Here is a 25,623-nt window from a genome sequence, read left to right on the forward strand (position 1 = left end):
ATTGAACTTTAAGGCCCCCGTTCATATCTGAATGGCTCAGAATAGTGGGCAGAATCGCACAATTCTGCCCATATTTCTGGATGAAAAAAATGTGTGTTTGGGTGCAATGGTACCCCAAACATGCTAAAGAAACAAGCTTTGAGTGACAAACACCTAAAAAACGCGCTATTTAAAAACCAAGTAAAAGTTGGCTCAAAAAAAAAAAAAAAAAAAAAAAAAAAAACGTACAGGAGTTACTGTGGTGCATTTTTTTGGGATTTCTATAGCTAAAGCCAACATGGTTTGATTCAGAAGAAATCATGTTTTTTTTTTTTTTTTTTTTTTTTAAGGTAAACAGGATTGCAAAAATAGATCAGGCAAACTGCTAGCGAAGTAGAAATGTAATTATTCCGCATTTATAAAACTACACATGACTTAACAGCAAATATCAACAGATGTGAGCACAGTAAACAAAATTATAATATACAGCTAACTTCCCCTCCAGTGTAAATTTAGACTTTGTATCATCGGTACTTAATGATGACTCATTTGACATTAAAAAAACAAACACTAAAAAAAACAAAACAAAAAAAAAAACAAAAAAACACACCACTACACAAGTACTCCGTTATAAAGATTTCTCCAACTTTTTTTGAAACACTTAAAGTGGAACTAAACCGAACACCTTCAGAAAACTGCAAGCAGGCAGGTCTTCATTGCAGAAGATGCATACTATGGGGTTGATTTACTAAAGGCAAATCCACTGTGCATTACAAGTGCACTTGGGAGTGCAATCGCTGCAGACCTGAGGTGAAGCTCTGCTGATTTCTATCATCCAATCACGTGCAAGAAAAAATGCTTTTTTTTTGGAGAAAAAGTGTTTCTAAAAGTGTATGTAAAACCTTAAAGGGCAAGTTCACCTCTGTTCACTTTTTTCTTTTCTAAATTCCAGCTTCCCTATGTACCAATATAGCATTCATGTACTTTTTTTGCAAAAATATCAACGCTTTCCAATAAATCTATGTACACTTACTTTACTTGTCCTCATCCATGTTTCCAGACGTATCCATTTGTAATGTAACTTCCTGATCAGACTATAGGTCATGACACATGAAGGAGTTGACCAGCTGACCTCATTAGCACACACCCTGCATTATCCACCCTCCTACCTACCGCCCATTCCTAGCTGCACGTTTTTTAGGTTAAATGCAATCAGTGATCACCCTTCTCACTAAATACACAATATACAATCCAATTGCATAGTGTATGGCCATCTTTATACAAGTACATAGAAGGGAGTGGACAGAAACGCTCAGCTGTCAAGCCCCGTTCACATCTCTCGCATTCCCACATGCGTTTTTTTTTTTTAGCAAAGGGAGGCATTTTGGAGCATTTTCACTCATCACACATAAGGCAGCCCATCCACCTGAATGGGCTGCCCTACACACAGCAATCGCCCCAAAGAAACTTCAGAGGGGAGCTTGCTGCGTTTTTTTACTGTGATTTTTGGTGCAGTGAATTTCTGAAATGCAAGGAAACACAGATGTTAATGGAGCCTCATTGTTCTTGTGTTAACGCACAAATTCCACTTTCAGAACCCATTCACATCTAGCATAGTGGGAGCGCACATTTTGTAGCTCGTTTTTCCTGTGACACCCATAGGGCAGTCTGTTGATTTCAATGGGCTGCACTACATTTGGTTAACGGGAAATGTTGGCGTTTTGTGGGTTGCGTGTCTTTTTTTACTGTGTGTTTTGCAGCATTTGCCCCTCGTCTTTTCACATAGCAAAATGTGTGTTTGCTTCTGCGTTTGGTGTGCCGTTATCAATTAATGGCACTGAAAGCGTAACTAGTAATTTTAGGTGTATAAAGATGGCCATAGACTTTACGATCCGATTGTACTAACATCCATGAGGACAGTGACGTGTCTGCAGAATTAATGGAAAGCATTGATAGTTTTGCAAAAGAAGTACATTAATGCTATATTGGTACATAGGGGAGCTGGAATTTAGGGGAAAAAAAAGTGAACAAAGGGGAACTTAGCCTTTAAGTTTAATCTTGCATAGATCTTTCATTTGGCATTTTGAAGTGTGCAGGAGATGAGATAACAGCCCATGTGGATAGAGCTGTAGTATTGAAAACAGGAGAAGGGTCTCCTTGGTTCTGTAAAGTCCATCATACAATCCGATTGTACAATCTCCTTTAGATCTACCATCAACTATGTAGTGTAAGGGCCTACCTGATTGGATACAGGAGTGATTGGCTAGACAGGGGTTTCCTCCTATTACATAAATTTGGTAAATATAAAGGAGATTGTACAATCAGATTGTATAGTGTATGGCCATGTTTATACACCTAAAATTACTACAGGCATACCCAACTTTTAGGTACACAATGGGACCAGAGCATGTATGTAAAACGAAAATGTACTTAAAGTGAAGCAATACCTTTTTTACTTCTGGGGTGTCGGGTGCTGTAGAGGGGAGTGGTCAGGGAGTGTGTTTGCAAGTAGCGTAGCGGGGAATCTGAACTATCCGTGCACGGATTACTCAGCTGCAGCTTAAGCTTGAGAGTCACTTTACATACACTCACAGGTATTTCCTTGCTCGCGAGTGTATGTAAGGTGAGTGTACTTAAAGCGGGGTATGCTTGTAGTTGCGCTTTCAGTGCTGTAATTTTTTTTTTTTTTTTTTTAATATATATTTTTTTTCCTTTAGGACAAATTTCAACATACAACATACAGGTACACATTGCACAAAGTATCTATATAGATCCTTTCATTAACACAGACCACAATAATCCCCCACCCCCCCTCCCCAAGAATACACACTGGATTCTTGACCATAACCCACACCCATTTATCTACTCATAACCAAAACTCAATTCGTGCAAAACATTTTTCAAAATATAATTAAGAAGGGGGCTTTACAGCGCTCTATTACATGCATCTAACAACCAACAAAAAAAAAATTATATATGCGATTTCAAATAACTATTGTCGTGTTCTATTATATTTAGTGCTTTTATTCAATATAGCCATCCCCTACTGCTTCATAGAAATTCTATACCTCTCCTCCTTTCATTTCAATATTTCAATCCACCCTTCTTTATGTGCTTTCATTACGTGTTAACTATCCTGTGCCTAATTTATTATTATAAATTCTTCTCTTCCTTTAACGACATCAATCATCTCTCCACTGCATTTCACATGGGGAGAAAAAAAAAAGAAAGAAAAAAAGAAAAACCCAATTCCCCCTCACCATACGCATCCAAAAAAATAAATTCAGACTATCCGATCCATAACACAGCACTACCCCCCATAGGGTTTAATCCGCCCCCATTTCTGAGGAGTAATACAGCTATCCTGCCCCATGTGTCTTTAAATTTATTCTGTTGGTCCTTACCCATATGTATCCATCTCTCTGCCTCTATTTTTTCCACCTTTCTCTTCCAATCCATTATAGAGGGACATCAGGACTGTTTCCAGAATCTGGGTACCAATATTTTAGCTGCATTTAGCAAATGTGGAGTAACGCTTCTCTTATAGAACCTAGCAGATGATGGCATCCCATGAAAGAGAAAATATAATGGGCGAAGCTCTATAGGTCTAAGTGTCATTTTCCTAATCCAAAGGGCTATCACCTCCCAAAATACTTTAATCTTTGGGCAATGCCACCGTAAGTGAAGAAATTAACCTCTTTGGTTACATCCCCTGCTGCAGTTAACATCCGTCGATGGATATATCTGAGCCAGTCGAACCGGTGTATGGATACCATCTTGTCAAGAACTTACAACACATCTTCTGTATATGAGAACTTATTGAAGTATGGTGTGTTGCCCACATCAACCTTTTAATTTGTTCGGATGTGAAATTATAACCCAGCTCCCTTTCTTATTCTTGGATAAAAAAAATAGGGAGTTGTCATATTTTGAGCACTCAGAACCAGCTTATACATTCGCGACAACATATGACCCAGTTCTGATAAATTAACACACCATTCCTCAAAAGTAGTAAGTGGGTTCGCTGGCCTAATCCGATGCTTCCACTTATTAAACAAATCCGTCATTTGATGATATTTCCATACAGCCGTTGGCATTTCCCCCAATATCACAACCAGCTCTGACAATGGTAACAATTTACCCTGTGGGGCCACTCTAGCAGTTACCTTTCCCATACATTCCCCAGCGGTCTATGGTCAATGGTTTCATGGGGGATATTGGGGGGGGGGGGATTTTCCCATACTATTCATTCTGTCCCAGATGGATAATGTTGTTTTCATCAATGGTGATAAATATTCCAATAACCCCCTATAAGAAACCGGAATCCAGGGAGCTCTGGCCAAGTTCCTACTCTCTAATACTCTCCAAGTTCCTACTCTCCTAATGTCTTCTCCAAGGGCACCCAAAGTTTACCAACAGAGCCATAGCACGAATTCATAATAGGAACCAGGGCCATGGCTCTGTAAGTCGCTATGTCCAGGAGTCCCACCCTCCCGTTTTGGTCTCCTCAAACTCTCATGCCAACCTGGGATGTTGATCTCCCCACACAAAGGTCATAAAAGCCCTTCGTATTTGTTTGAAGAATGTCTGTGGAAGTGTTATGGGCACAGTATGCAAGACATAAATAAATCTAGGGATTACACTCATAAGAGCATTTACCCTGCCGAACCACGTCATAGTATGACCTCTCCACTTCTGCAAATCTTTTAATATAGATACCACCAAGGGACCATAATTTAGATCATATAGGCGCTTTGCATCTAAAGAAATATTCCCCAAGTAGGATATAGAATCGAAGCGCCAAACAAAAGAAAAGGATTGTTGCAGAGTGGTCATCATCCTCAAAGGAACATGGCTCGGCATCAACACTGACTTCTCAATATTTATTTTAAAATTAGATATAAAGGCCAAACCTGTCTATTTCCAACATCAGTTCTGTCAAAGACTCTTGAGGAGAAGAAAGGTACAACAGTAGATCATCTGTGTTAGCTGAGATCTTATGTTCCATTGATCCAATACAAATCCCCTTAATCCTCCTATTTCCCCAGTCATTCGCAGAAAGGGCTCCAGCACCATAGCAAACAATGGGGACAATGGGCATCCCTGCCTAGTCCCATGCCGTATCTCAAAATAATCTGATAATCTACCATGGACTTTAACCCTTGCTCTAGGATCTGCATACAGTGCAGTCACCCACCCCATCATCCATTCTCCCACCCCACCCTATCAAATTCCATTGAGATTACTACACTTGAGATATGGTTCGGTCCATTATGCATCCAATGCAGTACATGCAAGGACTGAATAGTATTATCTCTCAGCCCTTCATAAACCCTGTTTGATCTGGGTGAATCAATTTAACTATAAAAGGTCTTGTAACCTTAGGGCCAGAATTTTAGCCAGGAGCTTACTGTCAGAGTTAAGGAGGGAGCTGGGTCTATAGCTGGCACAGCACTGAGGATCCTTCCCTAACTTTGGGAGAACCGTCACATACGCCAACAGTGCCTCTGGAGGCAATGGGTTATAGACTGAGACAGAATTAAGGTATCTGCAAAGAGTCAACAGGATTGGGGAGAACTTTTTGGAATATGTATTTGTGAAACCGGCTGGTCCCGGGCTTTTACTCAATGGCAAAGCCGCAATCACTCCGCCCAACTCTTCAATCGAGATTGCTTTTGCCATTTCCTCCAGGGCCGCAGATGGAATGACCTGCAACTCTAAAGGCTTCAAGATATTCCCGAATTCTGTCTGCACGCCTACCCTCCATCACCCCCACACAGGAACTGAATCTATATTATATAGAGACCTATAAAAACAGTGAAACTCAGCTGCTATTGCTTGGGTGTCCACTATATGCTTATCGCCTGTCTTTATAGTGTGAACATGGCGTAAATCCTGTTTTCTTTAATTGTCTGGCCAATAATCTCCCACCTTTATTCCCCTGTTCGTAAAAACGGTGAGCAAAATACCTGCGTTCATTTTGAACTTTCCGATCAAGGAGCTGTTTTAAGTCTATCCGCAGTTTCTCCAGTCTCTGCGCGTCCCCAGATTTTAAAATGGGCCTTATGTTTAATTTCAAGTTTATGTATTTCCTCTAGAAGCTCAACCATTTCTTTCAGTCTCTCTTTTCTAATACGCGAACCCATTGAAATAAACTCCCCTCTAATGACCGCCTTATGGGCTTCCCATACCAATTGGTCAGACACCTCCTCTGATGTACTGGTCTCAAAGTATAATGCTAGTGTGCGGGACAGAGATTCCACATTGTGTTTATCATCCAGGATAGATTTGTTCAATCGCCATGTTCTTTCCAGGCTCCCGATAAATTCCGGACATATCGTTAAGCTTATTGGAGAATGGTCTGATATTTTGATTGACTCAATAGTTGATGAATTTACATAATTCAGATAGTATTGATCGACCAACAGATCGATCCTTGAATAGACATTATGCGTTTTGGAATAATAGCTGAAATCCCTGTCCCGCTCATGCGGCACCCTCCAACTGTCTACCAAATGCAGAGAGCGAAGGCGCTGTTTAACATGCCTTAAAGCCTTATGAGACACAAAAGTTTTCCCTGAAAGAGTGTCTAGACTGGGATCCAAGGTAATGTTAAAATCCCCTCCCATAACCAATAAACCTTCCCGAAACTTCCCCAAAATTTTAGATAGAAATTTAATGGTATGGTTGTTGGGGGCATATATAGTAGCGAAAGTATAACACTGACCCTGGATCTTGCCCTTAACAAAAAGAAAACGGCCTTCAGGGTCTACTCATATATCTATAGGTACTAAGGGGCATTGTTTGTGGATAGCTATTCTAACTCCTCTGGCCTTAGGGATGGGGGAAGGTGCATGGAACCAGTGATTATATGGAAGAAAAAAAAAAAAAAAAAAAAAAAAAAAAAAAAGGCATACGAGGGGGTTGACCCTGCCATGAAGTGTGTCTCCTGCAGAAAGACTATCTCTGCTTTCATGTGACGTAGTTCATGCCAGAGATGGCCCCTCTTACCAGTCGAGCAAAACCCTCTCATATGATACAATCTTCATTCTACCCATCATTCTCTCACTACTTCCATGAATCTCTTACTATGCTGCACCTGATTGGTGTCTGTTCCCACCTTCTGAGCTCTCTCTCCCTGGATGCATTTGATGAGAAGGGAAAAAAAAAAAAAGGGACATACAAAACCATCTAAAACCCATAACCTACTATGCCACTGCCTGTGGCACATCCCACTAAAGGGAGGATGAATCCGGGCAGAGGTGCACCACCTGTGCCTGGAGTCCCCCCACCCCCCCTGGTGCAGAAAACAAAGTCCCTTGTCTCGGGACCGACCTATTGGGGGGAAAGCTGGTTAAAAACACGAACAGGATACCTCGTGAAACCCGGGCATTCCATTTATATTCCTATACCATTCTCATAGCTGTACTTCAGCGCATTGCCTCCAATATCCCCAACAAAGAGGGGAAAACAAAAGGAAAAAGTATTTTGGGAGAGGGAAGAAAAGAAAGGAAGGAAGAGAGGACAGAGGGGGAAGAAACCAGAATTCCCCCCCTCCCCCCACCAATCCTACTCTAGGCAATAAGCTCCATTCCCATTAACCCTTTTAACTTCACACCCCTATTCAGGCATGTCCTAAGACCAAATTATAATCCTGTCTGTCCATATCACTTTTCCGTCGAGCTTTAACTGACACTTGTTGCCATCGTTCTGGTCCTTATAGTGACGGTTTACAATTATTCAATCTCCAATCCAGAAAATCCACCATGAGGAGCTCCAGCACCTCTGAAGTGTTGCAAATCATCTTTAGTTTTAAGTATTGCTGTTTTCCCATTCCGTGTGGCTATAACCCTGAAGGGATATCCCCAGCGATATTTAACATCAACTGCTTGTAGGACATCCAACAAGGGTTTAATCATTCTTCGTTGCATAAGAGTTCTTTATGATAAATCTGGAAATAGAGCTATTTGTGCACCTTCAAAGTTAACCATGGATTTATTGCAGACCGCTTTCAAAATAGCTTCTTCACTAAATATGTATTTTTACAAATAACATCTCTTGGTCTTTCTGCATTTGGGGGGGGTGGGGGGGTAGAGGTAAGGGCACGATGGACTCTATTTCAATCTTATCAGGTGCGGATGGCCCCAGAATTAGCTGAAACAAACTGATCACATTTGGAAGCAATTCAAAATGTTTTTTTTATATCAGGCAGGCCTCTTATACGAATATTTTGCCTATGATCTCTATTTTTGATTATCCATCTGATCCAACAGAGTTCCGCACTTCTTCATGGTGTCATATCTTGGATATTAGCCACTCCTTGTCTAATATCATCTTGGGCCATCTCCATTTCCTCCACTCTATGTCCCAGTGCCCCTATATCCTCCCTTAGCCCCTCCACAGCCTGCTTACAGGACGATTCAACAGCAGTTATAAGTAATGTCATTCTTTGTAGGAAGTGCTCTCAAATGTTCTAAGTCCCAATCCACTATTAACTCTGATTGAGATGCACTTGGTTCATTGTTAAGGTCACAATACAAAGGGTTAACATACTGCACCTGCCCTGTAGAGGCTGTCTCTGGATTCATCCCAAGTCCTTTGCTGATTTTTGCAGATTCACTGCTGGGCTTTGTAGTACCAAGACTTTCATTTTCTAAGGATTCAGCCATCCCTCTGGGGATTCCCTCCACCTCCTGAAGATTCGGGTCACCTCCAGTACCATTCATCCTCCGGGCCCACAATTTCATCAGCATGAGCCATGGGGTCTCTCCCTTCTCCTGGGAGGTCCCTTTCTAGGTTTATGCAGCTCTGCCTTGGGCTAAAGAATGCACGGCTGCCGCCGGGTACTGCAATTTCCCTTCCTAAGCCCGTCGCTCCTCGGCCCTGTGCAGGGGGATACTGTCCGGCCCTCCCCGCTCCTCCTTTCAGATCAGGGGAGCCGAAATCCCTTTCCTCCTGGGCCATGGTTCTCTTACTTGCACTCCCCAAGTCCACACCCTGCGCCATAAAGTAGGCTCTGAGCTCATTCACCTGGCTCTTTCCCCCACCGCCGAGCGTCAGTGCAACATTGTGTAGACATGCCGTAACTGGTCAGGAGCCTGCCGAACCCTCGCTGCCTGTCTTCCTGGAGCCCGGGGATCACAGAGCAGCATGCTCAGTTAGCGTGTCTGTTCATGCCACACCTCCTCGTCTCAGTGCCGTTAATTGTTAAGTGCACACCAAACACAGAAGCAAATACAGATTTTGCCATTTGAAAAAAAAACGAGGGGCAAATTCTGCAAAATGCACAGTAAACAAGCAACCCACAAAATACCAAGTTCTGAAGCTTCTTTGGGGCGAGTGCTGCATGTAAGGCAGCCCATTCAGGTGGATGAGCTGCCCTATGTGCAATGAGTGAAAATGCGCCAAAACCCCTCCCCTTCTCACAAAAAATAAAAACGCACGTGGAAATGAGAGTTTGACAGCTGAGCGTTTCTGTCCACTCTCTCCTATGTACTTGTATAAAGATGGGCATACACTATGCAATCTGATTGTATATTGAGTATTTAGTGAGAAGAGTGATCACTGATCGATTGCATTTCATTTAAAAACATGCAGCTGGGAATGGGCGGTAGGTAGGTGGGTGGGTAATGCAGGGTGTGTTGCTAATGAGGTCAGCTGGTTAACTCTTTCCTGTGTCATGACCTAAAGTCTGATCAGGAAGTTAGACATTACAAATGGGTACGTCTGGAAAGCGTTGATTTTTTTTTTTCTTTTTGCAAAAATAAGTACATGAATGCTATATTGGTACATATGGGAGCTGGAATTTAAAGAGAAAAAAAAAAAAAAAAAAAAAAAAGGGAACAAAAAGGTGAACTTACCCTTTAAACTTCTCTCGGTTTGTCGCATCTGGGCTCAAATGTACCATTTAATTTTCTTTTCAGATTTGCTCAAACAATTTGCACAAAAACATACGTTTTGTATTTTGAAAATAAATACCTGATCCTGCCAGAACAGATAATTTCCCGCAGTGAGCCGACAATGCTGCACTCCTCTCAAATAACGTTATCAGCCTTGCTCAGTTCTGCCTGTGGTGCACTACAGCACACCTACCATATGTTATGGAAATAAGTAGGGGGAAGGGTGGTGATGCTTCCTGTCCTGGGGAAAAAATGCTGCACCTCCACACAGTAGAACAAGTGAGCATTTTCGCCCTAGGACTTTAGTGTCACATGGTCAATCATGCCAGTAACACTTAAAGAGGAGGTCCAGCCCCACCCCCCCCAAAAAAAAATTAAAGTCAGCAGCTACAATTACTGCAGCTGTTGACTTAATATATGGACACCTACCTGTCCAGGGAGCCTGTGATGTCAGCACCCCAGCCAATCTTCGGATCCGCTGCGGCCGCCATTCCTGTTAAGGGAACCAGGCAGCGAAAGCTGCGCTAATTGGTACGACGGCGGAGGAAGGAGACTGAACGTCCAAGAGACAGCGCCACAGCCCTGTCTCCCGGAAGTGGGGAACGGTACCTTGTCCAAAACCAAGTACCCATTCTTCCCTGAAAGGGAATGTGGAGCCAGAGGGGGGAGGAGATAGATAAGCGGAAGTTCCACTTGAGTGGAAAGTCGCTTTAAGGAAACAAGCCTGGGAATAACACATCTAAGAACCAGTAAAGCTGTAATCACTAAAATCTACAAAACATGCAGAAAATGAAAGAGGCAGTATCTTCAGGGGACTGTAATATTGGTGTATTCAAAATGCAAGAGGTGAGGAACACTATATATCACCAGACTGCATCTGCCACATCACAGGGGAGACTCATAACAATTGTGGGCATGATTTAGAATACTAGATCTCACAGGACCTAAATATGTGAAAACCGTGTATAGAAGGTTAATTTAAATTATGCCCAGAGAACACATTCCCCTACCTAAACCCATTATTATGATAAACCAAAACTTGCCTCCAGATTCCAGTGCAAAATCCACCATGCCGGTACGATCTTGAGAGTAAAGCTTCAATGCATTATTCACTAGAACACGTGCATCCTTGAAACGGAAGGGGAAAAATTAGTGAGAAATCTACTCTTGTTTGTGTAACTACAAGAGTAAAGATATGTGGTGTATTGTTGCTGGCAAAAGTTAAAGTACCAGTATTTCCTAATGTCAGGCAACACAAGGTCTCAACATTTAAAAAGTTCCAAAAATTAAATGTCTGTTGCATATTATTCCCCCCCCCCCAATAAGAAAGCTTCTGGGAAATATTCTCTGGCACAGCTAAAACCCCCCAAAGCTATCTCAGAGCCAACAGATTGTTGCCACATTTGGGGGGGGGGGGCATGCTTATGTCAGAGAGCTTTCTAAATGCACACAGTCTTCTCTAATGGTATGCCAGGTAAATATTACCTGGCATACCATTAGTTTATTAGCCTTTTTGCCAGCATCCTAGAGTGCAGAAGTTTTCATTAATAACTTTCAGCCCGCCCTATAGCAGTGTTACTGCTACAGGGCAGCCACTGTGCGAAGGATTATGATTATATATGAATATATATATATATATATATATATATATATATATATATATATATATATATATATATATATATATATATATATATATATATATACACACACACACATATATACATACATACATACACACACACACACACACACATATATATTACACACACACACGTGATCGTGCACTTCCAGGTAGGGGGCACAAATGTTCACCGCTGGTGGCTCATTCCCGCTGGGATTATACACAATGGGAGCTGATTGGGGGGTACAGTGGACTATGTCCGCTAGCACCCATGATCAATGGCAGTCTGCCTATGTAAACAAGGCAGTTTGCCTTTCTGACAGGAGGGAAGGAATGGATCCTGTGAGTGTCACTGGTTCGCAAAAAAGTGTTAGTTTCCGATATTCCTCTGCAATATCGCAGTCCTGATCGCCGCCATTATTAATAAAAAATAAATTCCACAGTTTGTAGAAGCTATAACTTTTGCGCAAACCAATCAATATAGGCTTCTTGGGAGTTTTTTTTTTTTTAAATTGATGAAGAAATTAGTTTTACATTTTTTTTGGATGTTTTTTATAGCAGAAAGTTTTTCAAAACGGTCAGTGTTTCTTTTTGTTTATAGTCCAAAAATTTTTTAAAAACACAGACGTGATCAAATACCACCAAAAGAAAGCTCTATTTGCGGGAGAAAAAGGCATACATTTTATTTGGGTACAGTGTTGCACGACCACGCATTTATTAAAGTAACCCAGTAGCGGATCGCAAAAAAAGGGCCTCGTCATAAAGGGGGGTAAATCTTTCAGAGCTTAAGTGGTTAATAAATAAGCAGCACAAAATATCACTTTAAGGAAAGCTGTAGACTTTGTACAATGACCCTTTCTACGAATCATTCACAGTATTGCAAATACAAAGAAATGAATTAGGATTATGGCAGGCTGCATGTTAAAATAGGAAAAAATTAGAGGTCGACCGATATGGGTTTTTCTCTGTCCGATGCCGATATTTAGAAATCGCGGTGGCCGATGGCCGATATATGATGCCGATTTTTCTGGGCCGATATATTAGGCCGATTTTTCTGGGCCGATATATTAGGCCGATTTTTTTTTCTTTTTCTTTTTTTTTTCCCCCTTTATCTCATAAAATCTAACAGTTAGACCCCTTTCACACTGGGGCGTTTTTCAGGCGCTTTTGGGCTAAAAATAGCGCCTGTAAAACGGCTCCCCTGCAGTCTCAGTGTGAAAGCCGAGTGCTTTCACACTGAGGCGATGCGCTGGCAGGATGTTAAAAAAAAGTCCTGCAAGCAGCATCTTTGGAGCGGTGTATACCACCACTCCTGCCCATTGAAATGAATGCGCACCGCTGCCAAAGCGCCTGCAAAGCGTTTCGGCAGCAGCGCTTCATGGGCGCATTTAACCCCTTCCTCGGCCGCTAGCTGGGTTATAAGCGCCCCGCTAGCAGCCGAATAGCGCCGCTAAAATGACGGTAAAGCGCCGCTAAAACTAACAGCATTTTACCGTCAACGCATGCCCGCTCCAGTGTGAAAGCAACCTTAAGTAATAAGTGATACAGAAAATTTTTTACATTTAAACATTTATTAAACAAAACAAACCTCCAATCAGTTCACTTGTATGTATAATTTAGATTAAAAAAAAATAACTATCTTAAATATTAAATACACAAAAACAGGTAATCAAAACTTTTGGACGAAAAAAAATGGGCTTACTTTACTGCTCATTTTTTTTTTTTTTTTAATTTCATTAATTTTTTTTTTTTTTAAATTGCGTTTTAAAGACCGCTGCGCAAAAACCGTGTGACATAAAATATTGCAACAACCGCTATTTTATTCCCTAGGGTCTCTGCTAAAAAATATATATATAATGTTTGGGGGTTCTAAGGCCCCTTTCACACTGGAGCGGTTTTCAGGCGGTATTGCGCTAAAAATACCGCCTGAAAACCGCCCGTAAACAGCCTCCGCTGTTTGTTCAGTGTGAAAGCCCGAGGGCTTCACACTGAAGCGGTGCGCTCGCAGGACGGTAAAAAAAGTCCTGCGAGCCGCTTCTTTGGAGCGGGGAAGGAGCGGTGTATTCACCGCTCCTGCCCATTGAAATCAATGAGACAGCGCTGCTATACCACGGTAATACCGCGGCTATAGCCGCGCTGTACGAGCGGATTTAACCCTTTTTCGGCCGCCAGCGGGGGTTAAAACTGAACCGCTAGCGGCCGAATACCGCTGCAAGAACGACGGTACAGCAGCGCTAAAAATAGCGCTGTTGCACCGCCGACGCCCCCACCGCCCTAGTGTGAAAGGGGCCTAAGTGATTTTCTAGCAGAAAATACAGGATTTTTACTTGTAAACAACAAGTATCAGAAAAGATTGAGTCTTTAAATGGTTAAACTGAGAACTTCTACACACTGAGTTCAGTCTATTGATAAAAGAACTTGAAAAGATACAATGTATCTTCTTATCAGACTTGGCAGGCTGCCCAGAGGAGGAGAGAATCCTCTCCACAGATAACTCCAGGAAACTTGCATTGATTTCTATTACAGAAGTCATTTGCAAGTCCTGATGCTGATTAAAGCGGGGTTCCACCCAAATTTTGAACATTATCTCTATGCATTCTCTTCCTTGCCTAGATGCTGACATGCTGTGTAAAAAAAAATTAAATCGCCGTAATTACCTTTTTTTTCTAATCTTCTTAGCACTTCCTGGTTTTCCTCCCATGGGAGTAGGCGTGTTTCTAGCCTCTCCCAGACCTCCCACAGTCCCCTGGGAGCTAGTCTCAGGCTTCCCAGCATGCATTGTGCAACAGCGTCATCACAACATCTCGGTGAATGCTGGGAGCACAGCATTCACCGCATCCAGGAAATACATGCTTGTGGGCTTCAAATGCCCACAATGAAGATGGAAACCGCCTTCAGTGAATTTTATAAGTTATTCTTTACAACGAAATCGGACACAGGCGGACTTATTACACAGAACATGTGAGTAGATAATTATGAGAAGAAAAGTTTGTGAATGAACTCCAAAAAAAAAAAAAAAACGATAGATAGGTGGACCCCCGCTTTAAGTAAAAAAAGCCAAATATCGGCCAATATATCGGTCGACCTCTAGAAAAAATGTTTGTTTGAAAACCGTTCTATTGAAATAAGCTACCTCTAAGAGTATGCAAAGTCAAGATGGCTGCTGCTGTACAAATAATTGTAATATCTGGCTTTATTAAGACTAACAGAGCTGTTCTTCCAGCCATAGTACAGTGAAGGATTGACTTTACCCCAAGGATAACTACTATCCTTCGCTGTACTGTAGTCCACACATCAGGTGCAGCACTGGAAGAAGAGAGCCATTTGTAATAATTTGGAAAACTCATTTGTTCATAAAGCAGAACACTCTTAGAGGGCACTTATTTTAATGGTACTGTTGTCCAAAATTTTTTTTTTTCCTAGCCAGCCACTTTACATACCATGGGATTCAGGTAACAAAATAAACACCTACCTCCTCCGTAATACCAGACACACTTCCAATTACTGCCCCTTCCACCACTTCAGCCGTTGGCACCTTCTTTGTGGCTGCGATCTGGTGAGTGATACTCTTCAAGATCTGGAGTTCTAGTTTTTGCAGTCTGGTACCAAGATCTACATTACTAACATAGTTTGTGGAAAGCCATTGTAGCAAGGACTCTGGCAGATCTGCCTGACTGCCAAACATCATTTGGACAGATTCTCTAACTCTGGCATCCACCTAAAAGAGAAATTGGTTTATACAAAGTTGCTCTCCATAACCTTTATCCTGAACTCAGGCAAACCACTAAACAAAGTACATTTAAAATCTGTGTGAGCGGTTTTACTAGGGTAATGCAGACAAACAGGACCCATCTGCTACCCTCTCCCAGCAGTGACTTTGGCAGCCTTTCACTTTTTAATTCTCTAGCGTACGCACACACACACACAGCATGCGCTCTGGGAAAGGGGAAGTGGAGTGAGCACTGCTGCTGAGGTAAGTAGTTGAACTAATTCAGTGCTTCTGCTTTGAACTGATGAGGATATGCTCTGTATTTCATGCAAATACAAAGGTCGTGGAAGGCTTGTTTTAAAAGTGTTACTAACCCCACAACAGTAATATCTGTCTGATTATGCAGTAAAGCATGTTTGTTATACTCATTGTGGAACCTATGGGGTTAACCCCTCCACATTGTGTAAAAAGGCTGTTTGATCTTGTCTTCTCTGATCCTCCCCTTCTTCCACTGTCCCCAATCCATCTCCTGATAGTACAGAACCTTTGGAGACACTCTGCACATGCTCAGTTTGGTGTGTATTTTTTTTTTCTCTGGAAAGTGCATGTGATCAGCACAGGCCCCTTTTTCTTCACATGGTGACCCTGCCACAAGTAACACTTCCTGTCTTATAGTGCTTCCACTCTATGGAGGATCAAGACACCATTGGGGTAGTTTTAGATGCACTAGTAGACCGAGATGGACTTGAGCAACGAATTAAAGAGGATCTCCAGCTAACACTTTTTAAGCAGTTACAGCAAGAGTTTTCTTTCCCTTTAGGGATAAAGGTTTCACATAAATTAATAAAAAAGCCGACCATCGTAAGCATCCCTGTCAGTGTTAAAGTGTTTGTAAAGTCGCATAGTGACTTTACATGTATCCCCTCCGGATTACGCTGCCAATAACTATAGTGTGTGTTTTTTTTTTAAATGAAAGCGCTAAATACCTTTTCTCACACCGCAGCTGTGCGGTCACCGGATCCCCCTTTTCTTCCCCAATCTATGGAAAGAAGGAGGCGCCAAGATTCTCCTGTGATGTCAGCTGGCCAGTAGATGAGGATCACGTGACTACACAGCGGCGGTGCAGGAAAAGGCATTTAGCCTTTACATTTAAAAACAAAACCATATGTACTGTAGTTATTGGCAGCGTAAGCTGGAGGGGATACATGTATATTTGCTGCATACTAGGGAGGAGAGCCACTCTACCGCTGACAGGAAGTGGGTGAGATGAGCGAGTCAAAAGCAGAGAGCGGGCTGATGGAGGCACGTAACCTGACCACGGTGTCATGGCTCAGCAGCCATGATTATCATGGTCAGCACAGACAGGGGGACACAGGAACAAGCAGGATCAACCAGGTATATTACAACATAGGAAGGGTCAAATTACATAGCACAAGCAATGTGCTATACAGATCATGCCTTAAAAGAATGGGATTATTTTTCCTTCTATTTTTTAGGGTCACAACCACTTTAATGGCTTGTCTCAAACCTCTAACTGCCTTTTTTGCATGACAGCTTGATCGGTTAAATGAATCTGAAATATAACAGACTTGTTGGCCAAATCACCAGGGGAAAATAAAGGAAAAAAAAACTAAAAATAAAAATAAAAGCAACCACATCTAAGAATTAGTAAGCTGCAATATAGTACATTATTATGGGGTTTAATACCGCTTTAAAGCGACATTAAAACTTAATTAAAAAAAAAAAAAAAAAAAACATGGTATACTTAACCTGCTCTCTGCAATGGTCTTGCACACAGCAGTCCCGATCCTCTTCTGGGGTACTCAGTCAGCGCTCTAGGCTCCTCCTCTTCGGCAAGTGCCCCCCATGGAAAGCTGCTCCCGAGCTGCCCTGACTGCGCTTAGACCCTGCCCCCACTCGCTCTGCAAAGCATTTAATTGACAGCAGCAATGAGCCAATGGCTCCCGCTGCAATCAATCTGCCCAATGAGGAGAGAGACAGTGGTGAGGGCTCAGCTCTTGTGCATGTCGCTGGATTTAATCGAGCCCGAGTAAGAATAGGGGGGGGGGGGGGGGGGATTCTGAATGCATTAAGGTGAAAAACCTTAAAGGATGTCTAAAGGTTCATCTTTTTCTTTTTAACAAACCTGTCACACTTGCCTCTTCTGTGCAGTTGTTTTTGCACACAGTGGCCCCGATCCTCCTCTTCTGGGGTTCCTCAGGGGCGCTCCTGGCTCTTCCTGAGTGCCCGTTAGAGATGCTCTCCCTCGGGGCACTCATGCGGGCACGCTCCTGTGTCCTGCTGCGTCGTCTATTGACATAGACAGCAGAACTCGGCCCCGCGTCATTGGATTTGATTGACAGCAGCAGGAGCCAATAGCTGCACTGCTATCAATCTATCCAATCAGGACCTGAGACACCAACTGGAGCTGGTGTGCTAATCCCCTTCGCTGGAAAGACCGGGTTCAGGTAAGAAGAAGGGGGGCTCTGGGGGGCAGCTGCATAACAGAGGTTTTTCACCCTAATGCATAGAATGCATTAGGGTGAAAAACCTTGAGGGTTTACAACCCCTTTAAGGCTTTAGAAGCACCAACTCATGCTATGGAAGTCTCCCACTTTTTTATTTATTTTAGATACTGGCAAATAGTGAGATACTATTAATACCACCTTCCAGCTAAATTATCCTGGGACCCCGGCTTATTCTCACTAAGCTCAACAGATGGAGATTATACCCTGGAGATGCCTGCCCATATTTCCGGCTCTTATTTGTGGCACAAAAATGGCTGTCCCCTGGTCCACCTAGCTTTGAGGAAGAGAAAAAAAAAAAAAAGTAAATCTTCTCTTAGCAAAGAGCATAGGGGTTGTCCACAGAAATTTCTTAAACTATGGTTGCCCGTTTCAGGCCTGGCGCCTGTTTGAGATCGTAGACCAGTGTTTCACAATTGTGGCGATACTTGCGTTCCCCTGGGGTGTGTGAATATGGGACAGTTTGCCCTTGGTCAACATCATGCACTGCCATGGTGCGAGCCGGCCACCAGCACCATAACCACCAATGTAGCTCTAAGGTTAGGATGCACAGTATCCCACCTGAACTGTGGAGACACAATATACTATTCCAGGGCAGGCGGCATTCAGGGCCTCCCACAGCATTTCATCAATTTTTAAGCCAGCTATGTAACGTCTCATGCTCAGGTTTACAATTTATATTAAGCAGCATTTACGCCAAGGGTACCTCAAGATTGTGTGTACGTTTTAAAGGGTGCTGTGGCTGAAAAAAAGGTCAAGAAACACTGTTGTAGGCTACTAAAGATTGCCTATTTTTTGAAGTGTCTTGCTGATGTTTGAGGTCTCTATTAAAGAAAATGAATGTGATTAAAGAATGTGGAATAAAGCCTGAAAGGAGGTCCAGGGTGTGCAGCTCAACTTCTACAAGGAATATGTTGAAGATGTGCACAGAGGAAGGGATGATGCTACCTTGGTTGAGGTGACCTAGGACTTCCACACTGGACAGAATGACTTAGAGAGTAAAAAAATAAATAAATAAAAAAGTTGCGATTTAAGATTACAATATACTAAATCCTGTCGCCCAGTGTTTGGGGGCTACACTTTAGAGCACACCTGAAAACGCATACAACCAAATATCACCTTGCATTGTATAACTACTACTAAGGCCTCCTACATTTACATTTCCCAGATGCCATCTCCTGCGTTTAAAAATGCTAAACAACTTTCATCCTCATCAGATCACTTTTTCCTGCATTTACATGTTCCTACTTTAAAGTAGATTTAGCTACATTTAAAGTGTATTTAGATCTTGGACACACAGAATTGTATTTTTGATAAATGCACCTAGACTGATTGCACATAATGCAGGTATGAAAGGCAGCACTGAAAAAGCATAACACGCATGTACATACATTTGGAAATGTCCTATAATGCATATAAATGCAGGTTTGATGTTGCCAGTGTGAATGAGGCCAAAGACTGAGCAAAAAGCAATTAGCCAAGTACAGAAACTGACAGTAACTAGGAATCATCATTTAATAGTTCAAACACAAACTGTAGAAATCTGGCTGCCTTCAAAGACCACTTATCTTGCACTTGAATGCAATCTAGTCAGCCTGCATTTAGAATTTACTGGATTTAATTTTTAAAAGGCTGTGTATATTACCCCAAAGGCATGAATATAGAACAGGTTATTTGATGCTGTCATTTGTTACCTTCTGAAGAACACAGTCTGGTAGATCACAACTAGACTTCGCTGTCTGTCCTTTTAACAACTCTGTTTTATATTCTGCAAATTCTCTCTCCAGACTTTCAATTCTTCTCCGTAGTAAACTTTGATCTTGAATTTCACCTTCACTGCACAAATAAAGCATAATTAACATTTTAACATAACAAAAAAAAAAAGGCAAAAAAAGCTGTAATGGCATATCCTGCTAATTAGATTTGCATATTCTTCAAAAATAGCCAAGACTGAAATTTTGCGGTTTTATCATACAAGTACAACATACCTATTACAGAAATCACAACAAAATATACCCTCATCATAGAACCCATTACTGTATATAAAACATCAAGCCTTATTTTGCATATCAGAAACCATATCCTCAATATTGCAACCATGCTGATTATTATTACTACCTGAGTATAATGGGTCAGATAAACAGGTTTTTACTTACTTTCTTGGTATTACAGTCGGCTAGCACTTTAAACAATAGGAAGACTCCATGTACAGACTTTCCCTCTTTAATAAAAGAGAACACTACAAAAAGTTCTAACATGCCAAACAGCTGCATTATTTTTTCCCCTGCACTACTGATACGTTTCTAAAGATTTGTGGGAAAGGTCTAAAAAGCACACACCAGCTGACGGCCAGATCGTGCACCTACTCCACATCCTTAATATACTGTTGGTATAAGAACTGTCCGTGGTATGTTGGATATTCTCCTATAGGATAATTCTACACCTGAAATTAATACCAAAATTAACATGGACTTTACCTACACTATTTACTCCAATTTGTATGGATGATGCATGGTTTGATATGTATGAGTGGGTGTATTGCCGCGGCTCCCATTTGTTTTTATAACCCCCTGTGACAACGTTGTCCAATTTAAATTGGTTTGTGGTAGCCGTCTGTCCACATTGCTCCTTTTTCACTGTTTGAATTTTCAATTTGGTTTTTATCCTTTTGGTAACTAATAAAGCTGGTTTGTATTTTCAAAAGTGTTCTTTGTTGACCCTCTTTAGAGAATCTTCTCTCTGGTTTTTCTTACCAGCTGTCAGCAGCCATCGATCACAGATAAAAGATTCATTCTGAGGCATCACAATTCAGTCTTATAAATGGCTAATCTCAGGCAAGGGAGAGCCCAGTGTATGCGAGATGGGTTAAAAACATTACCTAGTATTAGTCTGCGCACGCTTCCGGTCTTCCTCAATGGCCTGCAAGTGCAAGAAAATTGGTGAAATGCCAAAAATAAAACTATTAATAGAAAGTCATTAGAACTCGAATGCTTCCTGTTCCCCTTCAGGGCTTTCAAAGAAAAGCATTTAGCCTGCAGCATCCAGGCTGCATACCTCTGATAGTTTGGTCAATAAAGATTCCAAGTGTAGGATGCGAGCTTCATGATTCTTACCGACGGAGTCCTCATCCTAAGATGTGAAGAGATGAAAATGCATGAGATAAACATCTGGCCTGACAACACTCCAAAAAATACTTTAACCAGCAAAATATTCATTATTTTTTGCTTTTTTTGTGTCATCCCTTATGGTTAAATAGCCTACATTTACCAAAAACCAGGGGCATAACTAAATTTAGGAGTACAGTGTATTTTCAATGGGCATATTTTTTGAGTTGTCACAAGGTTTAACAGTAATTTTGGAGATTAATTTTACATCTTGCATACACGGTCCCCTATTTTTTTATTTTTTTTCAACAGCAGTTGAATCGATGTAGAGATTTGACAATAAAAGTAAAGAAAGTTGGCAACAACAGAACTAAATTGTTCATCAGGCCAAAAAAAATATACACATGCACGTCTCCTTAAAACTTTGTACAGAAAAGTGCCCATTTCTCCAGTTAGTTCCCAACTTCCTGTACTGGGCTGACAACATGGTGCCTTTGCTGCACTGAAATCCCAAGCAGTGTCATCAGCCTGAGCTCTACTCTGCTGGACTATGGAACAGCCAATTTATGTAATATAGATGAGAAAGGGAGGTGTTTTGTAGCCTAGCATATGAGAACTGGCCAGGGCTGAAAACCCTGCTTGTGATTTTAGTGCCGCAGAAATTAGGAGAACACTGGATTTCGGGCAAATCACGAGATATTTTTCTGTACTTTTAAAAAGAAAGCACAGGGAAATGTACAAGTACTGCAGAAATGTACTGAATAGGTTTGTTTGATTTTGCCCAAGTGTATACTTTAAAACTACTGGAGATAATGGGGTCAATTAACTAAAGGTTAGTAGGCTGTGCACTTTGCAAAGTGCAGTTGTTTCAGAGCTTAGTAAATGAGGTAAAGTGTTTCTTTATTTGTGAAAATTACTTGACTTGAGGCATCTGAGATGCTTTGCCATAAAAAAAAAAAAAAAAAAAAAAAAAAAAAGGTCACTTTGCAAAGAAAACCCTTGGGTGTACTCCATGGCAACAGCACGACAGAAACAGGCTGTAAAACACTGGGAATCATACAGTCAGAAATAAAAATTAGGCCACTTTGAGAACTGCTAGTTTTGAAGATTACTGTCAGAAGGAGCTTTACAGTGTAAAATATTTGAGACTGCAAACCCTCCAGTACAGCAAGTAAAACTACCAAGGCTGGAGTTGGATTTTATGTTTGGGGTTTTCTGTGCAGCCATGAATGTTAGATTTTCTATCTTAGTATAGTATACCTGTGAATCATGTCACCATTATTAATACCAAAAACCTTGGAAATACCAACAAGCAGCAGCTCTGGTGGATACATGCTCCAGCCAACCACTGTGCAGAATTAATTATTTCTTTTTTTTCATAGAATTACCATTTTTCATAGAATTTGAATTTTAACACTAAAACATTTTTCACTCATGGTTAGTGTTTGGATAAAGACTTTTTTTAATCAACTGTGTTTACTCTTTTTAAATCATAATCGCAACAGAAACTACCCAAATGACCCTGATCAATTGAGTGTATAAAGAGGTCAATGAGTTTCTGGACTCCTGACAGACCCTTGCATCTTTCATCCAGTGCTGCACGGACGTTTCTATATTCTGAGTCACGGGGAAAGAAAAAGAATTGTCAAAGGATCTGCGGGAAAAGGTAGTTGAACTGTATAAAACAGGAAAGGGATATAAAAAGGTTCTGTTGAAACCAAACCACAGTCAGGTAGACGAACTAAAATGTCAGCCACAACTGCCAGGAAAATTGTTCGGGATGCAAAGAAAAACCCACAAATAACTTCAGGTGAAAACATGTGGTGTGGCCGTTTCAAGATGCACAATAAGGAGGCACTTGAAGAAAGATGGGCTGCATGGTCGAGTCGCCAGAAAAAAGTCATTACTACACAAATGCCACAAAGTATCCCTCTTACAATACGCCAAACAGCACAGAGACAAGCCTCAAACCTTCTGGAACAAAGTCTTTTGGAGTGATGAGACCAAAATTTAGCTTTTTGGCCACAACCATAAATGCTACATTTGGAGAGGAGTCAACAAGGCCTATGATGAAAAGGTACACCATTCCTACTGTGAAACACGGAGGTGGATCGCTGATGTTTTGGGGATGTGCGAGCTACAAAAGGCACTGGAAATTTGGTCAAAATTGATGGAAAGATGAATGCAGTATGTTAATAAAAAATACTGGAGGACATTTGCATTCATCAGTCAGGAAACTGCACATGGGACGTACTTAGACATTCCAACATGATAATTATCCAAAACACAAGGCCGAGTCGACCTGTCACTGGCTACAGCAGAATAAAGTGAAGGTTCTGGAGTGGCCATCTCAGTCTCCTGACCTCAATATCATTGAGCCACTCTGGGGAGATCTCAAACATTCAGTTAATGCAAGACAGCCCAAGAATTTACAGGAACGGAGGCTTTTTGTCAAGAGGAATGGGCAGCTTTACCATATGAGAAGGTAAAGAGCCTCATCCAAAAATACCACAGAAGACTTCAAGCTGTCACTGATGATAAAAAGGGAGCAATACATGGTATTAAGAATAAATTATTTCAGCCAAACACTAACCATGAGTGAAAGACGTTTTTTGTGTTATTCATATTCTCAGAAAAATGGCCAAGAAAATCAGAAATGATGCCATGGTATGTAAACTTATGAGCACAACTGTACACCTTAGTAACGGTTAGTGAAGCTGCCCATCAAAGTAATGGGCCAATATTAAAATGCATAAGGGGGCAGACGCTTGTCATATTTTGCCCAGAGTTTCTGAAGTATACACTTTAGAACCACCACCCAATAAAGTTTGTGCGTTTCAGTGAAGTGGACCATATTCACCGTAGTTTTTTCATGCAAGTCCAATTTCATTTTGGCAAAGCGCTCATCGAGAAGGCTGGCAATTACACTTGATGTGTGACCTTTGTCACTCATCTGTTCCATCTGTTCTCGAATATCCACAACCAGAACTTTCAGTTTCTTGTAATCTTCCAAATGATGATCATGGTGGGCAGTCATTAACCCAAAGTTCTTTTCCAGTTCCTTCATTCGAGCATCAAACTGAAGGTTCAATTCCTGAAATAGGTTAACAGATTTTTAGATAACCACTGACTAAACCATGTAGGCCTCTGACCCACATCACAAAAGGCAAAGAGAAACTGAAATGTCAAAGCGTTTTTCTAATGAGCTCTATTTAATATGAGCCTGTTGGCAATTTCAAACAAACTTGTTTAAAATAGATGTAAACTGTAAGTGAATGACATTTAGTTTGCTAGATCAATATAAATATATATATATATGCACACGGAAAGTATTCATACCCCCTTACATTTTTCACTCTTTGTTATATTGCAGCCATTTGCTAAAATCATTTAAGTTCATTTTTTTTCCTCATTAATGTACACACAGCACCCCATATTGACAGAAAAACACAGAATTGTTGACATTTTTGCAGATTTATTAAAAAAGAAAAACTGAAATATCACATGGTCCTAAGTATTCAGACCCTTTGCTCAGTATTTAGTAGAAGCACCCTTTTCATCTAATACAGCCATGAGTCTTTTTGGGAAAGATGCAACAAGTTTTTCACACCTGGATTTGGGGATCCTCTGCCATTCCTCCTTGCAGATCCTCTCCAGTTCTGTCAGGTTGGATGGTAAACGTTGGTGGACAGCCATTTTTAGGTCTCTCCAGAGATGCTCAATTGGGTTTAAGTCAGGGCTCTGGCTGGGCCATTCAAGAACAGTCACAGAGTTGTTGTGAAGCCACTCCTTTGTTATTTTAGCTTTGTGCTTAGGGTCATTGTCTTGTTGATAGGTAAACATTCGCCCCAGTCTGAGGTCCTGAGCAGTCTGGAGAACATTTTCATTCAGGATATCCCTGTACTTGGCCGCATTCATCTTTCCCTCGATTGCAACCAGTCGTCCTGTCCCTGCAGCTGAAAAACACCCCCACAGCATGATGCTGTCACCACCATGCTTCACTGTTGGGACTGTATTGGACAGGTGATGAGCAGTGCCTGGCTTTCTCCACACATACCGCTTAGAATTAAGGCCAAAAAGTTCTACCTTGGTCTCATCAGACCAGAGAATCTTATTTCTCACCATCTTGGAGTCCTTCAGGTGTTTTTTTTTGCAAACTCCATGCAGGCTTTCATGTGTCTTGCACTGAGGAGAGGCTTCCGTCGGGCCACTCTGCCATAAAGCCCCGACTGGTGGAGGGCTGCAGTGATGGTTGACTTTCTACAACTTTCTCCCATCTCCCGACTGCATCTCTGGAGATCAGCCACAGTGATTTTTGGGTTCTTCTTTACCTCCCTCACCAAGGCTCTTCTCCCCCGATAGCTCAGTTTGGCCGGACAGCCAGCTCTAGGAAGGGTTCTGGTCGTCCCAAACTTCTTCCATTTAAGGATTATGGAGGCCACTGTGCTCTTAGGAACCTTAAATGCAGCAAAATTTTTTTTTGTAACCTTGGCCAGATCTGTGCCTAGTCACAATTCTGTCTCTGAGCTCTTCAGGCAGTTCCTTTGACCTCATGATTCTCATTTGCTCTGACATGCACTGTGAGCTGTAAGGTCTTATATAGACAGGTGTGTGGCTTTCCTAATCAAGTCCAATCAGTATAATCAAACACAGCTGGACTCAAATGAAGGTGTGGAACCATCTCAAGGATGATCAGAAGAAATCGACAGCACCTGAGTTAAATATAGGAGCGTCACAGCAAAGGGTCTGAATACTTAGGACCATGTGATATTTCAGTTTTCTT

At 41.5% G+C, this 25,623-nt stretch overlaps 1 protein-coding gene across 6 annotated transcripts in view; it reads right to left on the reverse strand.

Moving 5' to 3' along the window:
* Window positions 1–25,623, reverse strand: part of SUN1 (Sad1 and UNC84 domain containing 1) — a 135,800-nt gene that overhangs the window by 16,798 nt on the left and 93,379 nt on the right. For all 6 annotated transcript variants that reach the window (XM_073636841.1, XM_073636842.1, XM_073636844.1 and 3 more), the window contains 6 exons: window positions 23,701–23,934; window positions 20,791–20,865; window positions 20,615–20,655; window positions 19,431–19,572; window positions 14,975–15,220; window positions 10,922–11,006 (listed from right to left, as the gene is read on the reverse strand). In XM_073636841.1, the coding sequence (XP_073492942.1) occupies window positions 10,922–11,006; window positions 14,975–15,220; window positions 19,431–19,572; window positions 20,615–20,655; window positions 20,791–20,865; window positions 23,701–23,934 (823 nt within the window). The remainder of the gene's footprint in view (window positions 1–10,921; window positions 11,007–14,974; window positions 15,221–19,430; window positions 19,573–20,614; window positions 20,656–20,790; window positions 20,866–23,700; window positions 23,935–25,623) is intronic.

This window comes from Aquarana catesbeiana, linkage group LG06 (assembly GCF_042186555.1).
Source record: "Aquarana catesbeiana isolate 2022-GZ linkage group LG06, ASM4218655v1, whole genome shotgun sequence".
Classification (NCBI taxonomy): Eukaryota; Metazoa; Chordata; class Amphibia; order Anura; family Ranidae; genus Aquarana; species Aquarana catesbeiana.